Source organism: Leucopleurus acutus (assembly GCF_964270905.1).
Source record: "Leucopleurus acutus genome assembly, chromosome: 3".
NCBI classification, from domain to species: domain Eukaryota; kingdom Metazoa; phylum Chordata; class Mammalia; order Artiodactyla; family Delphinidae; genus Leucopleurus; species Leucopleurus acutus.
In genome coordinates, this window is record NC_139145.1 from 155957200 (window position 1) to 155972094 (window position 14895).

The 14895-nt window shown below is 35.5% G+C and overlaps 1 protein-coding gene across 2 annotated transcripts in view; it reads left to right on the plus strand.

Annotated features, from left to right (window-relative positions):
- The window catches only part of LOC309959111 (cadherin-10), a gene marked incomplete at its 3' end in the record, with an annotated part of 125552 nt that overhangs the window by 51949 nt on the left and 58708 nt on the right, over positions 1–14895 (plus strand). For both annotated transcript variants that reach the window (XM_082835260.1, XM_082835261.1), the window contains exon 2: positions 14180–14474. In XM_082835260.1, coding sequence (XP_082691386.1) covers positions 14180–14474 — 295 coding nt within the window. The remainder of the gene's footprint in view (positions 1–14179; positions 14475–14895) is intronic.

The following is a 14895-nucleotide window of genomic DNA, read 5'->3' on the forward strand; positions in this document are numbered from 1 at the left end:
TCATACAGAAAAGTGTGTGTATCAGAACTGCACATTTCAATGTATTTTCACAAACCAGTTTAAATTTAGAATCCTTTAAAATTTTATTCCCTCTTCTTTATTTCTATTACGTTATTGTCATGTACTTTATTCTAGTATCCAAAGGTATTACTATTATTGTTTTGTATATTCACTAATTATTTATATTTATCACACAATTATAGTTCTGGTGTTTTCATTCCCTTCACAAATTTTATTTGGGATCATTTTCTTCTGTGAAAACTCCAATTTAATATTCCTTTTACTGAATACCTGTTGGGGTAAATACCCTTAGTTTTTGTCCAGAAACATACTTATTTCAACTTCCTTTGAGAAGCCTATTTTTGCACAGTGTAGAATTTCAGGTAGCTCATTATTTTCCATCACTGCTTTAAGATGTCTTTCCATCATGTTTTGGCTTCCATCATATCTTTTCAGAAACAGGCAGACTTGCTGTTTTGAAGCTAATGTATCTTTTTTGTTCCCAAATACTTTTACAGTTTTCTCTATGTTTTCAAATTTCAAAAATATGACTATAATGGGATTATTTGTTGTTTTACTTTTATTTATCCTTTTGGAGTTTCTCAGATTTTACTGAATCTGTTTCTTGGTATCTTTCATCAGTTTTTAAAAATTCTTACCCATTTTTTCCTTCAAATATAATTTTCATTCCATTCTCCTTTCTTTCTAGGAATCCAATTTCATGTGTGTTGCAACTTTTGATTCTGTTTCACAGGTATCCAGTGATCTTATTTATTTTTTCTCATAATTTTTTCTCTCTGCATTTCAGATTTGTATTTTCTATATACCTAACTCCTTGATGGCAATCTCTGCGTACCTTTCAACAGACTAACCTTGTGTTTTACTATATATCCAATCTGCTGTAAAAAACTATCTATAGATTTATGAATGTCAGGCATTGTATTTTTTTTACTTACTTACTTAATTAGTTTATTTATTTTTGGCTGTGTTGGGTCTTCGTTTCTGTGCGTGGGCTTTCTCTAGTTACGGCGAGCGGGGGCCACTCTTCATCGCGGTGTGCAGGCCTCTCACTGTCGCGGCCTCTCTTGTTGCTGAGCACAGGCTCCAGATGTGCAGGCTCAGTAGCTGTGGCACACGGGCTTAGTTGCTCCACGGCATGTGAGATCTTCCCAGACCAGGGCTCGAACCTGTGTCCCCTGCATTGACAGGCAGATTCTCAACCACTGCGCCACCAGGGAAGCCCCAGGCATTGTATTTTTGGTTTAGAATGTTCTTTTGATTTTTTTCTCAATCTCCATTTTTCATCTGCTCTTTCCACTCTTTCCTTACATGTTCAAATATATTATGCATAGTTATCTTTCAATTTTGTCTGCTAAATACAATATATTAATCATATACAGTCTGTTTCTATTCTGTTTTTACTCTCATATTGGTTATATGATCTTGCCTTTTTGCATGAATAGTAACCTTTCCTACCATACATTATGTATAATGGGTTATTTTTCACTGGAAAGAATTTTTTTTAAATTAATTAATTTATTTATTTTTGGCTGTGTTGGGTCTTTGTTTCTGTGCGAGGGCTTTCTCTAGTTGTGGCGAGCAGGGGCCACTCTTCATCGCGGTGCGCGGGCCTCTCACTGTTGGGGCCTCTCTTGTTGCAGAGCACAGGCTCCAGATGCGCAGGCTCAGTAGTTGTGGCTCACGGGTCTAGTTGCTCTGCGGCATGTGGGATCTTCCCAGACCAGGGCTCGAACCCATGTCCCCTGCATTGGCAGGCAGATTCTCAACCACTGTGCCAACAGGGAAGCCCTGGAAAGAATTTTTTGATTGTTTTTTGGATTATTTGCTTATCATCTGTGATCATTAATTTTATGTGTCAACTTAACTAGGACATGGTGACCAGTTGTTTGGTCAAACAGTAATCTAGATGTTGCTATGGAGGCTTTTTTTTTTTTTAGATGTGATTAACCTTTATAATCAGCAAACTATAATTAAAGCAGATTGCTCTCCATAACGTGGGTGGGCCTCATCCAATCAACTGAAGACCTTAAGAGCAAAACATGAAGTTTCCCAAAGAAAAATGACTTCTGCCTCGGAACTGTAACAAAGAAACCCAGCCTGAGTTTCTAGCTTACTGGCCTGCCCTGTGGATTTATGACTCAAAATTGTAACATATACTCTTACAAATTTTGAGATTGCTGTCCTTCCCGATGGATTTCAGACTTTGTATCTTCCACAATCCCATGAGCCAATTCCTTAAAATTCTCCAAACAATACATAGATATGTAGAAAAATAGATGGATATATATATATAATATATATAAAAATATAGATTTCCTATGGTTCTATTTCTTTGGTTAGAAGGCAAATGATATATCACTACAGTTCAATCAAGGTTTGAGGAAGATCAGATTGAATTGCCATTTGGTAAGCCTACGTCTACCACTGTTTATCCCTTTACCAACAATGTGAACCCTCCAAGTGAGAGTGGGTCCTGTCTCTTTTGCCCCCCAATTCCTCAGGATATTTAGTTTTGCCCTTCAGAAATTCTCAGTTTAGATCTTTAATCGTTTGCTTGATGCTCCTTCAACAATTGACAGAATTCTCCAGCAGGGAATAATCTGTATGTTTTGCTACTTTGCATGAAGAACAACACATTTCTTGCTTTCTTTTCTCTTTGGCAGTGACCATTTTTCAAGGGACCAAGTCTGTGAGTCTGTATTTTTAGCCTATAGAGGCACTAAGAATTGTTGAACACTCCTAGGTGCAAAGTCCCTGTAGATCCTCAGGTTCAGTCTGACATTCCCTGGAGGGCTTTCAAATTTCACCTCCTCATGAGTCTTTTTTTTTTTTGAACCTAAGAACCACCAGTCTCTGGGAATGTGACAATTACATTCTAGCTTTCAGAAGCTTTCAGCCTGGCCCTTAGCCATCTACAGACTCATAATTCAACAAATGTTTTATGGAAAGACTGGCAATGCATTTGGGGACCTTTACTTCCCCAGTATTTTCACTCCACTACCATGTGAACTCTAAACTCTTTTCTGACTTCTCGTGTTCCAGAACTACCTTCCTCTTGGGACAATCACACATTCTTACCTCCAAACCCAGGCTCGGAACTGGCATATTCCCCTGGGGAAAATGCAGCTGCAAGTCTTCTCTTCACCTCTGAACAATCCTCTCCTCCCAGGTTTTAATCCATTCAGTTCCTATTGTTTACACAGCAATTTGGCATTAGTAATGTGATTTTTTTCTTTTTTTGTAGTCCAGCTGGATGTTCTATATGTTGTCAGTGGGAATGTCATCCTGCTATTATTACCTAACTACCTTATCCTACCTTAATTAAATTACAGACGTCTACAATGACTTACCATATGGTTTTAGAGATAAATTTGGATTTGCATTTCTATCCCTGGCTCTTCACTGAAAAATGTAAATATGTCTCCTGGTAATCCATGTATATATCATATCCCACTGATACCATCTCATAGTTAAGTGGAATTTATAGCTAATTTATAGCCCCAATCTTTTTCAGTATGAAGAATAAGATTTTATTTATGTACATTTATACTTTCACTGTAGAGTAACGCTGATCCCCACTTTTCATTATGGACTTCTAATTCCATTTCACTCCATTCAGAAGAATTTCACTTCTTTCCAAAGAAGTAGTACAAAATGAACTCTTTATTCCTCATGTCTGTGGTATTTGACTCTGATGTCCATTTCCTTTTACAAGTAAATAATTCCTTATTATGTACTATGAAATGTTAGGAGTCCATAAGAATAGAAAACTCGGTTCTCATCCTCAAAATATATTTGTAGTTCCATAAAGACTTATGAAAATAATAGTTCAAAATTTGAAGTGGTTATAAAATTTTATATGTATATACATATATATAATACCTATATACACATTCATACAAACAGACGCACATTATAATTGGGGCACTAAGGAAAGAGAGGTCAATTCAGCCTTACAAAGGAGTTTGAAAAAATGCCTCATATAGGAGATAAGATATAAATAGGATCTTTATCGATGAGTAAGAATTTTCAGGGTGGATAAATCAAGGTAGTGGGGAAGGACACAAGTTGTAGGGGCATGATATTGTCAGATAAGTTTGGGGGCTATGTTTCCTCATTTGATGAAGATATGAACGTTTCTCCACCAAATGAGCAATCCCCTTTCGTAAGGAGAACATCTACCTTGATTTCTCAATTCCTTTTGTATGTGTGTGTGTGAGTATATGGAAAAACATATAAAATCTACCTACAATAGAAGTTTTTAATTTAGTGGTCTAGGGCTATATTTGTACTCCCTGATACCGCATATTAACATTCTTTTTGTATTTTACACACACGCACGATTTGGAGCGGGGTGGGGTGGGTAGAGTTCATAGCCCTTTTTCAGATTCCCATTTCAGCCAGTGTCTTAAAAAAATCCAACAAATGTAAAGATCCAAACCTCTTTTCATTTTCTCTGTCTTGACCATAACCCCTAGCGACAGCAGGCAGCTGCTTAGTCCTTCTCCTTTGGGCATCCAATTATGTACTTGTCAGTCTATAGTTTTCAAGATAGAAGCATCTTTATGAATAAGACTTAGAAACCCAACAGCTTCAAATACTTCCTCTGTAGCAAAATCTCCGAAACTTCTAAGTCCTAAAATGGCACACAGAATTCTCATTACCCTCCTCAATTTAGTTTAGTTCAATCTGATTCAAAAAATGCTTATTTAAATAAACTCCTTCAGTGAATACATATCCCTAGCCCTCTCCTTCCTTTCATACCTCCTATCATTATACCTTTCTTGATTAAAAGAAGGAAGGAAAGATTCTCAGCTGCCTGTGAAGCCCATTAAAAGAGATGATCACCCTTTATTTTTTCTTCTCTGATTTCTGTAGACCTTATTAATCAAAAATGAATCTCTTGATTTTAAATATTTTGCATTTACTTAACAATTTTTAGACATGTATTTACGCATACTCCCATATTATAAATCTAAGATGCTTAAGAAGACTTCAAGTTGGGGGAAAATAAGGTGTGAAATGTTCAATGTCATTTTCACACTGCAAGGGAATACTCTGCATAATTTAGTGATCTTCAAAACTATAGAAGGAAGATGCCAGGCTTCTAAAAGAATATGAACCTTCTCTAAAATATTTCCCCAATAACTCTCTTTGGAAAGGAAAACTAATACAATAATTAGAAAGAATGTGTCTACTGTGTATTATGCATACCATTTATGGTCGAGAAGCAGATAATGCCCTATAAAACTGTGTTTATGGAAAGCTTAAATAAATGCCTTCAATGTAGTCTTGGTATCGCTACTGTACCAGAAAAGAAATGTATGAGTTGAGACACTGTAAGATGTGAATTAGCAGCAGTTCTAGCAGGAGATGTCTTTATTTATTTATTTATTTTTACGTCTTTATTGGAGTATAATTGCTTTACAATGGTGTGTTAGTTTCTGTTTTATAACAAAGTGAATCAGTTATACATATACATATGTTCCCATATCTCTTCCCTCTTGTGTCTGCATCCCTCCCACCCTCCCTATCCCACCCCTCCTGGCCGTCACAAAGCACCGAGCTGATCTCCCTGTGCTATGCGGCTGCTTCCCACTAGCTATCTACCTTACGTTTGGTAGTATATATATGTCCATGCCTCTCTCGCGCTTTGTCACAGCTTACCCTTCCCCCTCCCCATATCCTCAAGTCCATTCTCTAGTAGGTCTGTGTCTTTATTCCTGTCTTACCCCTAAGTTCTTCATGACATTTTTTTTCTTAAATTCCATATATATGTGTTAGCATACAGTATTTGTCTTTCTCTTTCTGACTTACTTCACTCTGTATGACAGACTCTAGGTCTATCCACCTCATTACAAATAGCTCAATTTCGTTTCTTTTTATGGCTGAGTAATATTCCATTGTATATATGTGCCACATCTTCTTTATCCATTCATCTGATGATGGACACTTAGGTTGTTTCCATCTCTGGGCTATTGTAAATAGAGCTGCAATGAACATTTTTGTTCTATTCTATTTTTGAATTATGGTTTTCTCAGGGTATATGCCCAGTAGTGGGATTGCTGGGTCATATGGTAGTTCTATTTGTAGTTTTCTAAGGAACCTCCATACTGTTCTCCACAGTGGCTGTATCAATTGACATTCCCACCAACAGTGCAAGAGGGTTCCCTTTTCTCCACACCCTCTCCAGCATTTATTGTTTCTAGATTTTTTGATGATGGCCATTCTGACTGGTGTGAGATGATATCTCATTGTAGTTTTGATTTGCATTTCTTTAATGATGTTGAGCATTCTTTCATGTGTTTGTTGGCAGTCTGTATATCTTCTTTGGAGAAATGTCTATTTAGGTCTTCTGCCCATTTTTGGATTGGACTTTTTGCTTTTTTATTATTGAGCTGCATGTGCTGCTTATAAATTTTGGAGATTAATCCTTTGTCAGTTGCCTCATTTGCAAACACTTTCTCCCATTCTGAGGGTTGTCTTTTGGTCTTGTTTATGGTTTCCTTTGCTGTGCAAAAGCTTTGAAGTTTCATTAGGTCCCATTTGTTTATTTTTGTTTTTATTTCCATTTCTCTAGGAGGTGGGTCAAAAAGGATCTTGCTGTGATTTATATCATAGAGTGTTCTGCCTGTTTTCCTCTAAGAGTTTGATACTTTCTGGCCTTACATTTAGGTCTTTAATCCATTTTGAGCTTATTTTTGTGTATGGTGTTAGGGAGTGATCTAATCTCATATTTTTACATGTACCTGTCCAGTTTTCCCAGCACCACTTATTGAAGAGGCTGTCCTTTCTCCACTGTACATTCCTGCCTCCTTTATCAAAGATAAGGTGACCATATGTGCCTGGGTTTATCTCTGGGCTTTCTATCCTGTTCCATTGATCTATCTTTCTGTTTTTGTGCCAGTACCATACTGTGTTGATTACTGTAGCTTTGTAGTATAGTCTGAAGTCAGGGAGCCTGATTCCTCCAGCTCCATTTTTCGTTCTCAAGATTGCTTTGGCTATTCGGGGTCTTTTGTGTTTCCATACAAATTGTGAAATTTTTTGGTCTAGTTCTGTGAAAAGTGCCAGTGGTAGTTTGATAGGGATTGCATTGAATCTGTAGATTGTTTTGGGTAGTAGAGTCATTTTTACAATGTTGGTTCTTCCAATGCAAGAACATGGTATATCTGTCCATCTATTTGTATCATCTTTAATTTCCTTAATCAGTGTCTTATAATTTTCTGCATACAGGTCTTTTGTCTCCTTAGGTAGGTTTATTCCTAGATATTTTATTCTTTTTGTTGCAATGGTAAATGGGAGTGTTTTCTTGATTTCACTTTCAGATTTTTCATCATTAGTGTATAGGAATGCTAGAGATTTCTGTTCATTAATTTTGTATCCTGCTACTTTACCAAATTCATTGATTAGTTCTAGTAGTTTTCTGGTGGCATCTTTAGGATTCTCTATGTATAGTATCATGTCATCTGCAAACAGTGACAGCTTTACTTCTTCTTTTCTGATTGGATTCCTTTTATTTCCTTTTCTTCTCTGATTGCTGTGGCTAAAACTTCCAAAACTATGTTGAATAAGAGTGGTGAGAGTGGGCAACCTTGTCTTGTTCCTGATCTTAGTGTAAATGCTTTCAGTTTTTCACCACTGAGGATGATGTTGGCTGTGGGTTTGTCATATGTGGCCTTTATTATGTTGAGGAAAGTTCCGTCTGTGCCTACTTTCTCCAATTCATAAAAAATGATGTATATTTTTCTATATCATTAATATTAAAATAATGCTCCATCTTACTGTGTAAATGTCACACACTCCAATTCAAGTTTTGCCCCCACTCCCTTTTTTCCCCTAGTCTCAACAAAATGAGTAACTGCTTATTTATTTCTGACCAGATTGTGTTTATTTGCTTTTACATGCTTTCAGCTGTTTTCTGGTGCTAGACCATCTTCACTGGTATTTTTTTATTGGATGCAAACTTAAAGTTACTTGATTCAATGCCTTATTTTCCATTTGATATTATGTTAGTCACTAGAGCAATTAGAGCAAAATACTAATGATGATGGTATCAGAATAACATAGCATATTAGCCATTTTCTGGATTTTTATAAAAAACAAATACAGACTATATTGGCTGTTTGAAAGAACAGCAGGCATAAAATTATCACTGTACATTAGAAAATCTATTCAACAATTTCTGATATTCTGAAGTTAATGAACACACACAAACCAGATATTGTTAAACTCAGATTGTGTATCTTATAGTTATTTGGATTCATTTATCAAAATGTATCCTTCAAAGAACTAGTCTAACCATTATAAATACAATCCTAATATAATTCTACAAATATAATTCTGATTTTTCTACTGTCTTTTCCCAGTGTTGGGGATCAAACCAAATACCAACGATGACCAATATCTAAAAGTGTATCAGTATTCTGAATGAGAAAGAATCTCACACAGCAACATAAATTCCTCTGAACTAGTAATCAGACTTTTACTGGCAGTATTGATACTTTTTTTTACGTTTTAAAACTTGTTCATTTTTCTTCCAGCCAAGGGGGAAAGTATAAGATAAAATCTTTTATCAGTTATCCTTTTGGTAACAAATTACTTAAATTCCCTGTACTTCATAGATCAATACTTTGATTGCTTTTATAGTATTTCCAAACTTAATGTGAGAAACTGAAAAATAAAAATGAACTGATATTTAGAAGTAAAAGTTCCACCAACAAAGCACTGATCCTCAAGTGTAATCTTAATTTAACTCCTGTGTGATAAAAAATTGATTGAATCTCAGTTTCTTCCTCTTAAAAGTAAAGATGGCCTTAGACTATATAAGCCACAAGACCCCTTTTAGCTTACAAACTTCGTTTTAGACAAATATATTTAAATGAATGCTTTACATGAAATGTTATAAAAACCTGCCAGATTTAAAATTACTAGGCTTTCATTAAATAATTTGTTGTTAAAATGTTTATTTAAATTCAGTGAATTGTTTAATTTTAATTATTAAACTAATCAATATAAGCAAATGAGTTATAACTAACCACATCCAAATTTAAAAAGTTAAATAATAGGAAAATGACTTTTAAATGTGCAGCATAGTACCAGTTGTTCTGTTTTCATTAATTGTCATGTACCTTGCCATGTCCTTTATCTGCTTGTGAATTTACAAGGAACACAGCAGGTTGTGAATTTTTAATAGGCTTTCTTCAAGGAAAGAAAAGGTCAGTATTAACATAAAATTCTTCTTGAGGATTTGTGGCCCAAATGTTTCACACAGGAGAACAGGGGTTACTGAGGAACTAAAGCCACAATAATCTGATATTTTTTTCTATGTTTAAAGAAACCTTAATATCTCACATAATAAAATAGCACAAGGTCAAATCAATATAAAATTTATTTCAGAGTAGACGCTTTAAGTTATTTAGCACTTGATCCATAATCCCACTTCTCAATAACACAAACAGCTGATTTTGTTTAACTAAATATTTAATAAATCCAAGTACTGATAACTAGTATCCAAATGAAAAAAGGAAGAATAGTGAGAAAGCTACAGTTATAAGGACTAACTCCTGTCTGATCATTGCTTAGTAAATAAGTTGGAATGTAAAATAAAATTTTATCACACACACAAGGAATGACGGTGAGAGACAATAACAGGATAAGGAGGGAAGAGTATGCAAAAGAAGAAATAATTACAATAATAAAGAGAAACTTGAAAAAGAGAGAGGGAGCTTAGGTGGAGGACTATAATTAAAGAACTTTGTCCATTGCTCTCTTTCTGTAACTTTTAGAAAATCAACATCATCATCATACCCCTTAGTAGTTAACTCTGTCTCCCATCAGGTTCATCTAGGGCAGAAACCAACTTCCCAAGTCTTAGGACATCTAGAAATGCATGTCTCTGCCTCATAGTACATATCTATTGCAGTCTCTTTCCTTGTCCAATTCTCAAATATGTTTATTTAAATAATATTTCAATAAACATAGACTAATGTCAAGCCCCCAAATATGGTCATTTTTGTCCTTTTATTCTAGTGTTAGTGTTCCATTGTTTCCTCTGTAAGAAAAGAAAATGCTTTTTCTTTTCTTTTATGCAGGCTCTCACACAGTTCAAGAAAAAATTATTACGTCTGATTTCTTAAAAGAAACACATAAATTCATAGATCTAATTTGTTTCTCTTAATTATAAGGTAGAAATCTTTTCATTTCCGACTCACGAAACCAACAGTCCAGTTTCCAACCCTCATCGCTTTGATTCCCAACTATCATGTTCAATTTTCTAATCCAACGGAAACTGCCACCCTATGTGGTCCAATTACAAGATTTAATTTTCACTCTCTGTAGTATAAGTGAAGGTAAAAATCCTGCTGTGATTCATATTCCAAAACAGAGCTTTATAAAAATTAAAATATCACTATACTAGCAACTTTTTTTTTTGCACGTCTAACCGACTAGAAGAGAACTGGTCTTAATGATTCCCATCTTGTCTTATTTCCTTCTCCACTCTGAATCTACCTTCTATATTCATCCAGTGTCCTTTATGAGGTGTAAAATTTGTAAAATGCAAAAAAAAATTCCCAGGTTTTAACCTCTACTCATTCTTTATCACGTAACTTAGGTGATATATGCTTAAGGAAATCCTCACTCATTCCTGTAGGCTAGTTTAGGGACTATCCTGTGAAATTCCATTACACACTGTGTTTGAATCTTCCATAGCACTAGGATGGAATTGTTCATTTACTTTTAGAACTACCTGATTCTTATGAGAGTAAATAAATATTTCTCAATTAAAATTGTTGAATGAATAGACAATAAACATCATAACTGTCCAGTACAAATCACAAAGTTATATGATCAGATGATTGATAATATCAATAATCTTTTCTTGAACTATTTTGATTCCCGGACAGAATAAGAAATATGCAATGCTTATATCTGTCATTTGGAAAATGCCACATTATTGTACATTTATATAATTGGAAAATTTCCCAGCAACTATGTGCATTTCAGTGACTAAAAAGCTTCTATCTTGGGCTTCCCTGGTGGCGCAGTGGTTGAGAGTCCGCCTGCCAAGGCAGGGGACACGGGTTCGTGCCCCGGTCCCAGAGGATCCCGCATGCCGCACAGTGGCTGGGCCCGTGAGCAGTGGCCGCTGAGCCTGCACATCCGGAGCCTGTGCTCCGCAACGGGAGAGGCCACGACGGTGAGAGGCCCGTGTACCGCAAAAAAAAAAAAAAAAAAAAAAGTCACAAGACTGAAGGCCTCTCACTGCTGTGGCCTCTCCTGTTGCGGAGCACAGGCTCCGGATGCGCAGGCTCCGAACGTGCAGGCTCAGCGGCCATGGCTCACGGGCCCAGCCGCTCTGCGGCATTTGGGATCTTCCCGGACCGGGGCACGAACCCGTGTCCCCTGCATCGGCAGGCGGACTCTCAACCACTGCGCCACCAGGAAAGCCCCTCTTGTGACTTTTTGAGAGTAGTTCCCTGGACAACACAGTCATATGTTACTTCTGAGAGCTGTTTAGTTAAAAGCAGGTATTTCTTGTTTCTCAACCTTACTTTGTTGTTTATGAATAACTAAAAATGCAGTAAAAAATTATTTGTTGCCTGACTTCTATATCTTTTTCTCCAAAGTACATATCTATTTGGAGGGTTTTTTTCCTATTATATCTGTAATACTGAGTTATTTATCCAAAAATCAGAAAAATGGAGTTTGATCCAAATTTAATGGCTAAATGCTGATTATTACAAACCATTAACAAAAATATAGACTGCTTTTATAAACCCAGCAGTTGTATATAATATATTGTATTACCTATATATTGTATTACCTAACCAGTAATAAAATATATTGGGGAGGGGTTAAATATTTATTTAAGTTAAACATTTTTGATATCCACATAAAAATGTTCTCACAGCCAAGTTCATTGATATAAGCACCTATAAAGAAAAAGAAACTTTCAAATAAAGAAACAAAATTCTACTTTAAAGAGAATATAATCAGGGTAATACTTCTACAGGTAAATAGATTAAAATTTTTGTTGATTTAAATAATCTAAAGAGCAAAAGTCAAACCTACTCAGATAAATATCCAACTCTATAACATTTTGCATACTGGAAGGATATTGTCTCCAGTTTTTATTTTTCTAGGCTACAGGTCAGTATGCTTATTCCAATTTATGACTATATTTTGTATGAATATTAAAAAAGACAACATGCTACAAATGAACTTATTTACAAAACAGAAACAGACTTACAGACATAAAAAACAAACTTATTACCAAAGGGGAAGGAGGAAGAGGGATAAATTAGGAGTATGGGGTTAACAGATACACATTACTGTATATAAAATACATAAACAATGAGAGTTTACTGTATAGTACAGGAAACTATATTCAATATCTTGTAATAACCTATAATGGAAAAGAATTTTAAAAAAGAATATATAACAAAATCACTTTGCTGTATACCTGAAACTAACACAATATTGTAAAACTATACCTCAAATTTTAAAAAGACAACATGTGCATGATGATATCTAAGTTATAATATAAGCTTTATCAAAACTTGGAAAATCTACACATTCTTTTTCTATTTCTTATCAGATAAAAAGCAAAATAAAAATTTTAAAGCATAATCTCTGACTGCAAATAAGGAAACATGATCTTAGCATTAAAAAAAAAATTTATTGGTGTGGTGGTACAATTAGAGAGAAACTTACAATCCTTGTGTTTTACAAAGCCATGCTCTGTTCCTCTTATGGCTAAGTCTCTCCCTCAGGGTATGAATTCCATGACAGGCAGGGGGATATTCACATCTGGAACCTGCACATCCATTTCCAGACAATCCTTGAAGTACTTGGGACCCATTATTTCCCGCCCAAACATCCTTGAACTTGCTTCTAGGTCCTGGAGAGTCTCTTCTCCAAGTCAGTCTACCAACGGCCAGATTTACCCATTGTTATATGTACCCTTAATCCTGAGGGCTGGCCTAGTGTGCATCTGTTAAAAAACTATATACAATCACCCCACCACATCTGTGGGCTCAGTGTCTGTAGATTCAACCAACCACAGGTGGTAAACATAGTACACAATCCATGGGTGGTTGAATCCATAGATGCTGAACCCATGGATACTGAGGGCTTACTACACTATGCCATTTTATGTAAGGGATTCAAGCATCCTCAGATTTTGGCATCCACGGGGGTCCTGGGACCAATCCCCCACAGATACCACAGGGCAATTGTAGATGGAATTTGCCCATGACACATGGGCTCCTGGGCAAGCATTAGCACTGGGATGGGATGTGGGCTAGGCTGATATATCCACATGAATGCATGCCAAGCTCTTTGATATGATGACTAGATTGTGGAAGATTAGTGTTGTGGGCATAAGCAAGGAGGCAAGAAAAAGACTTGCCCTACATTGCATTGTTTCTGCACAGAACCTGTTGTTTGCAGTTGTTAAGAAGATAGATTTGACAAAGTAGGAGACTAGATAGAGAATATTTTATTTTATAGTTTACTAATTTGATTTATAACTTAAAATATATAGGCAGGTGTTATATAGACATCTATTCTGAACCCCACAAATATTTCTGGGGCAGTTGTTGTCATTCGTGTGAATCAGAGAATGATGGGTAGGGCTTCTAACATAGAAGCCATGTCTCATGCAACTTTGCCTGTCTTACAGTTCTTAAAATATTGCTAATTCCCCAACATAAATACAATAATTAAAAATAAGTTTACAGGAAATAAATTTCTTGCATAATATGAGAGTAAAAGTATTTTCCACTCAAAGAAAGAGATGAGAGAAGCAATGTTTACACCAGCATATCAAGACTAATGACTTATGTCTTTGTCAGGAGTTATTTGCCTATGGAAATGGTTATTTACCGAGCAAAGCAAAGAAAGGAGCTGTGTTTGGTTTATTTTTATTACTTTTTTCCATTTAGAATAAAAATCACACTGATATGTAAAAGGCTAGTCCTATTGTTTAAAGTATATAGATGAGTGTGATCATACTTATTCAACTCTCATTTCAAGAACTAAGATAACTGACCCCATTTTTCAAAGATGTGACCTGAGAGACCTTCTTTGAAATCTTTCTGCATTATGTATCTTTAGACATTATCATGGATATGCTCATTTTCATTCCCCCTAGCTTCATTCAGACCAAGATAAAGGAGATGGATCCCTCAAATATATTTTGTCTGGAGATGGAGCTGGTACTCTTTTCATTATTGATGAAAAAACAGGTGACATTCATGCCACAAGAAGAATTGATAGGGAAGAAAAGGCCTTTTATACTCTACGTGCACAAGCTATTAACAGAAGAACTTTGAGGCCAGTAGAACCGGAGTCTGAGTTTGTGATCAAAATCCATGATATCAATGACAATGAGCCAACATTCTCAGAGGAAATTTATACGGCGAGTGTTCCCGAAATGTCTGTTGTAGGTAAGTTCATTTACAGTGTTTATGACGGTATTCAAAAAGTATAAAAAATAATTATCAAGAAATTCTTAAAATATTATGATCAATTACTTGAAATCATATTTGATTCCCTGCTAAGAGTACGTGTTTAATTTTCTGAATTATGAAACGAGTCAGGAAAAAAAAAGGATTGATGCATTTCTAATTTCCTATGGGTTTGTAAGTTTCTACAGTACAATAAATAGACACTTCCTTCAAAAATCCAAGAAAATACCATTGACCTTCAGTAGAAAACTATGAAAATGCAAATTTTTGTCACATGGATTTGGAGAACAGCTGTGTAAAGTCCTGACTCCAAATATATTATAAGTACACTTAGAACACCATAAATGTAATCTAGAGTCTACATATATACTCTAGTCGTAATCTGCCTAAAGAGTTTGTC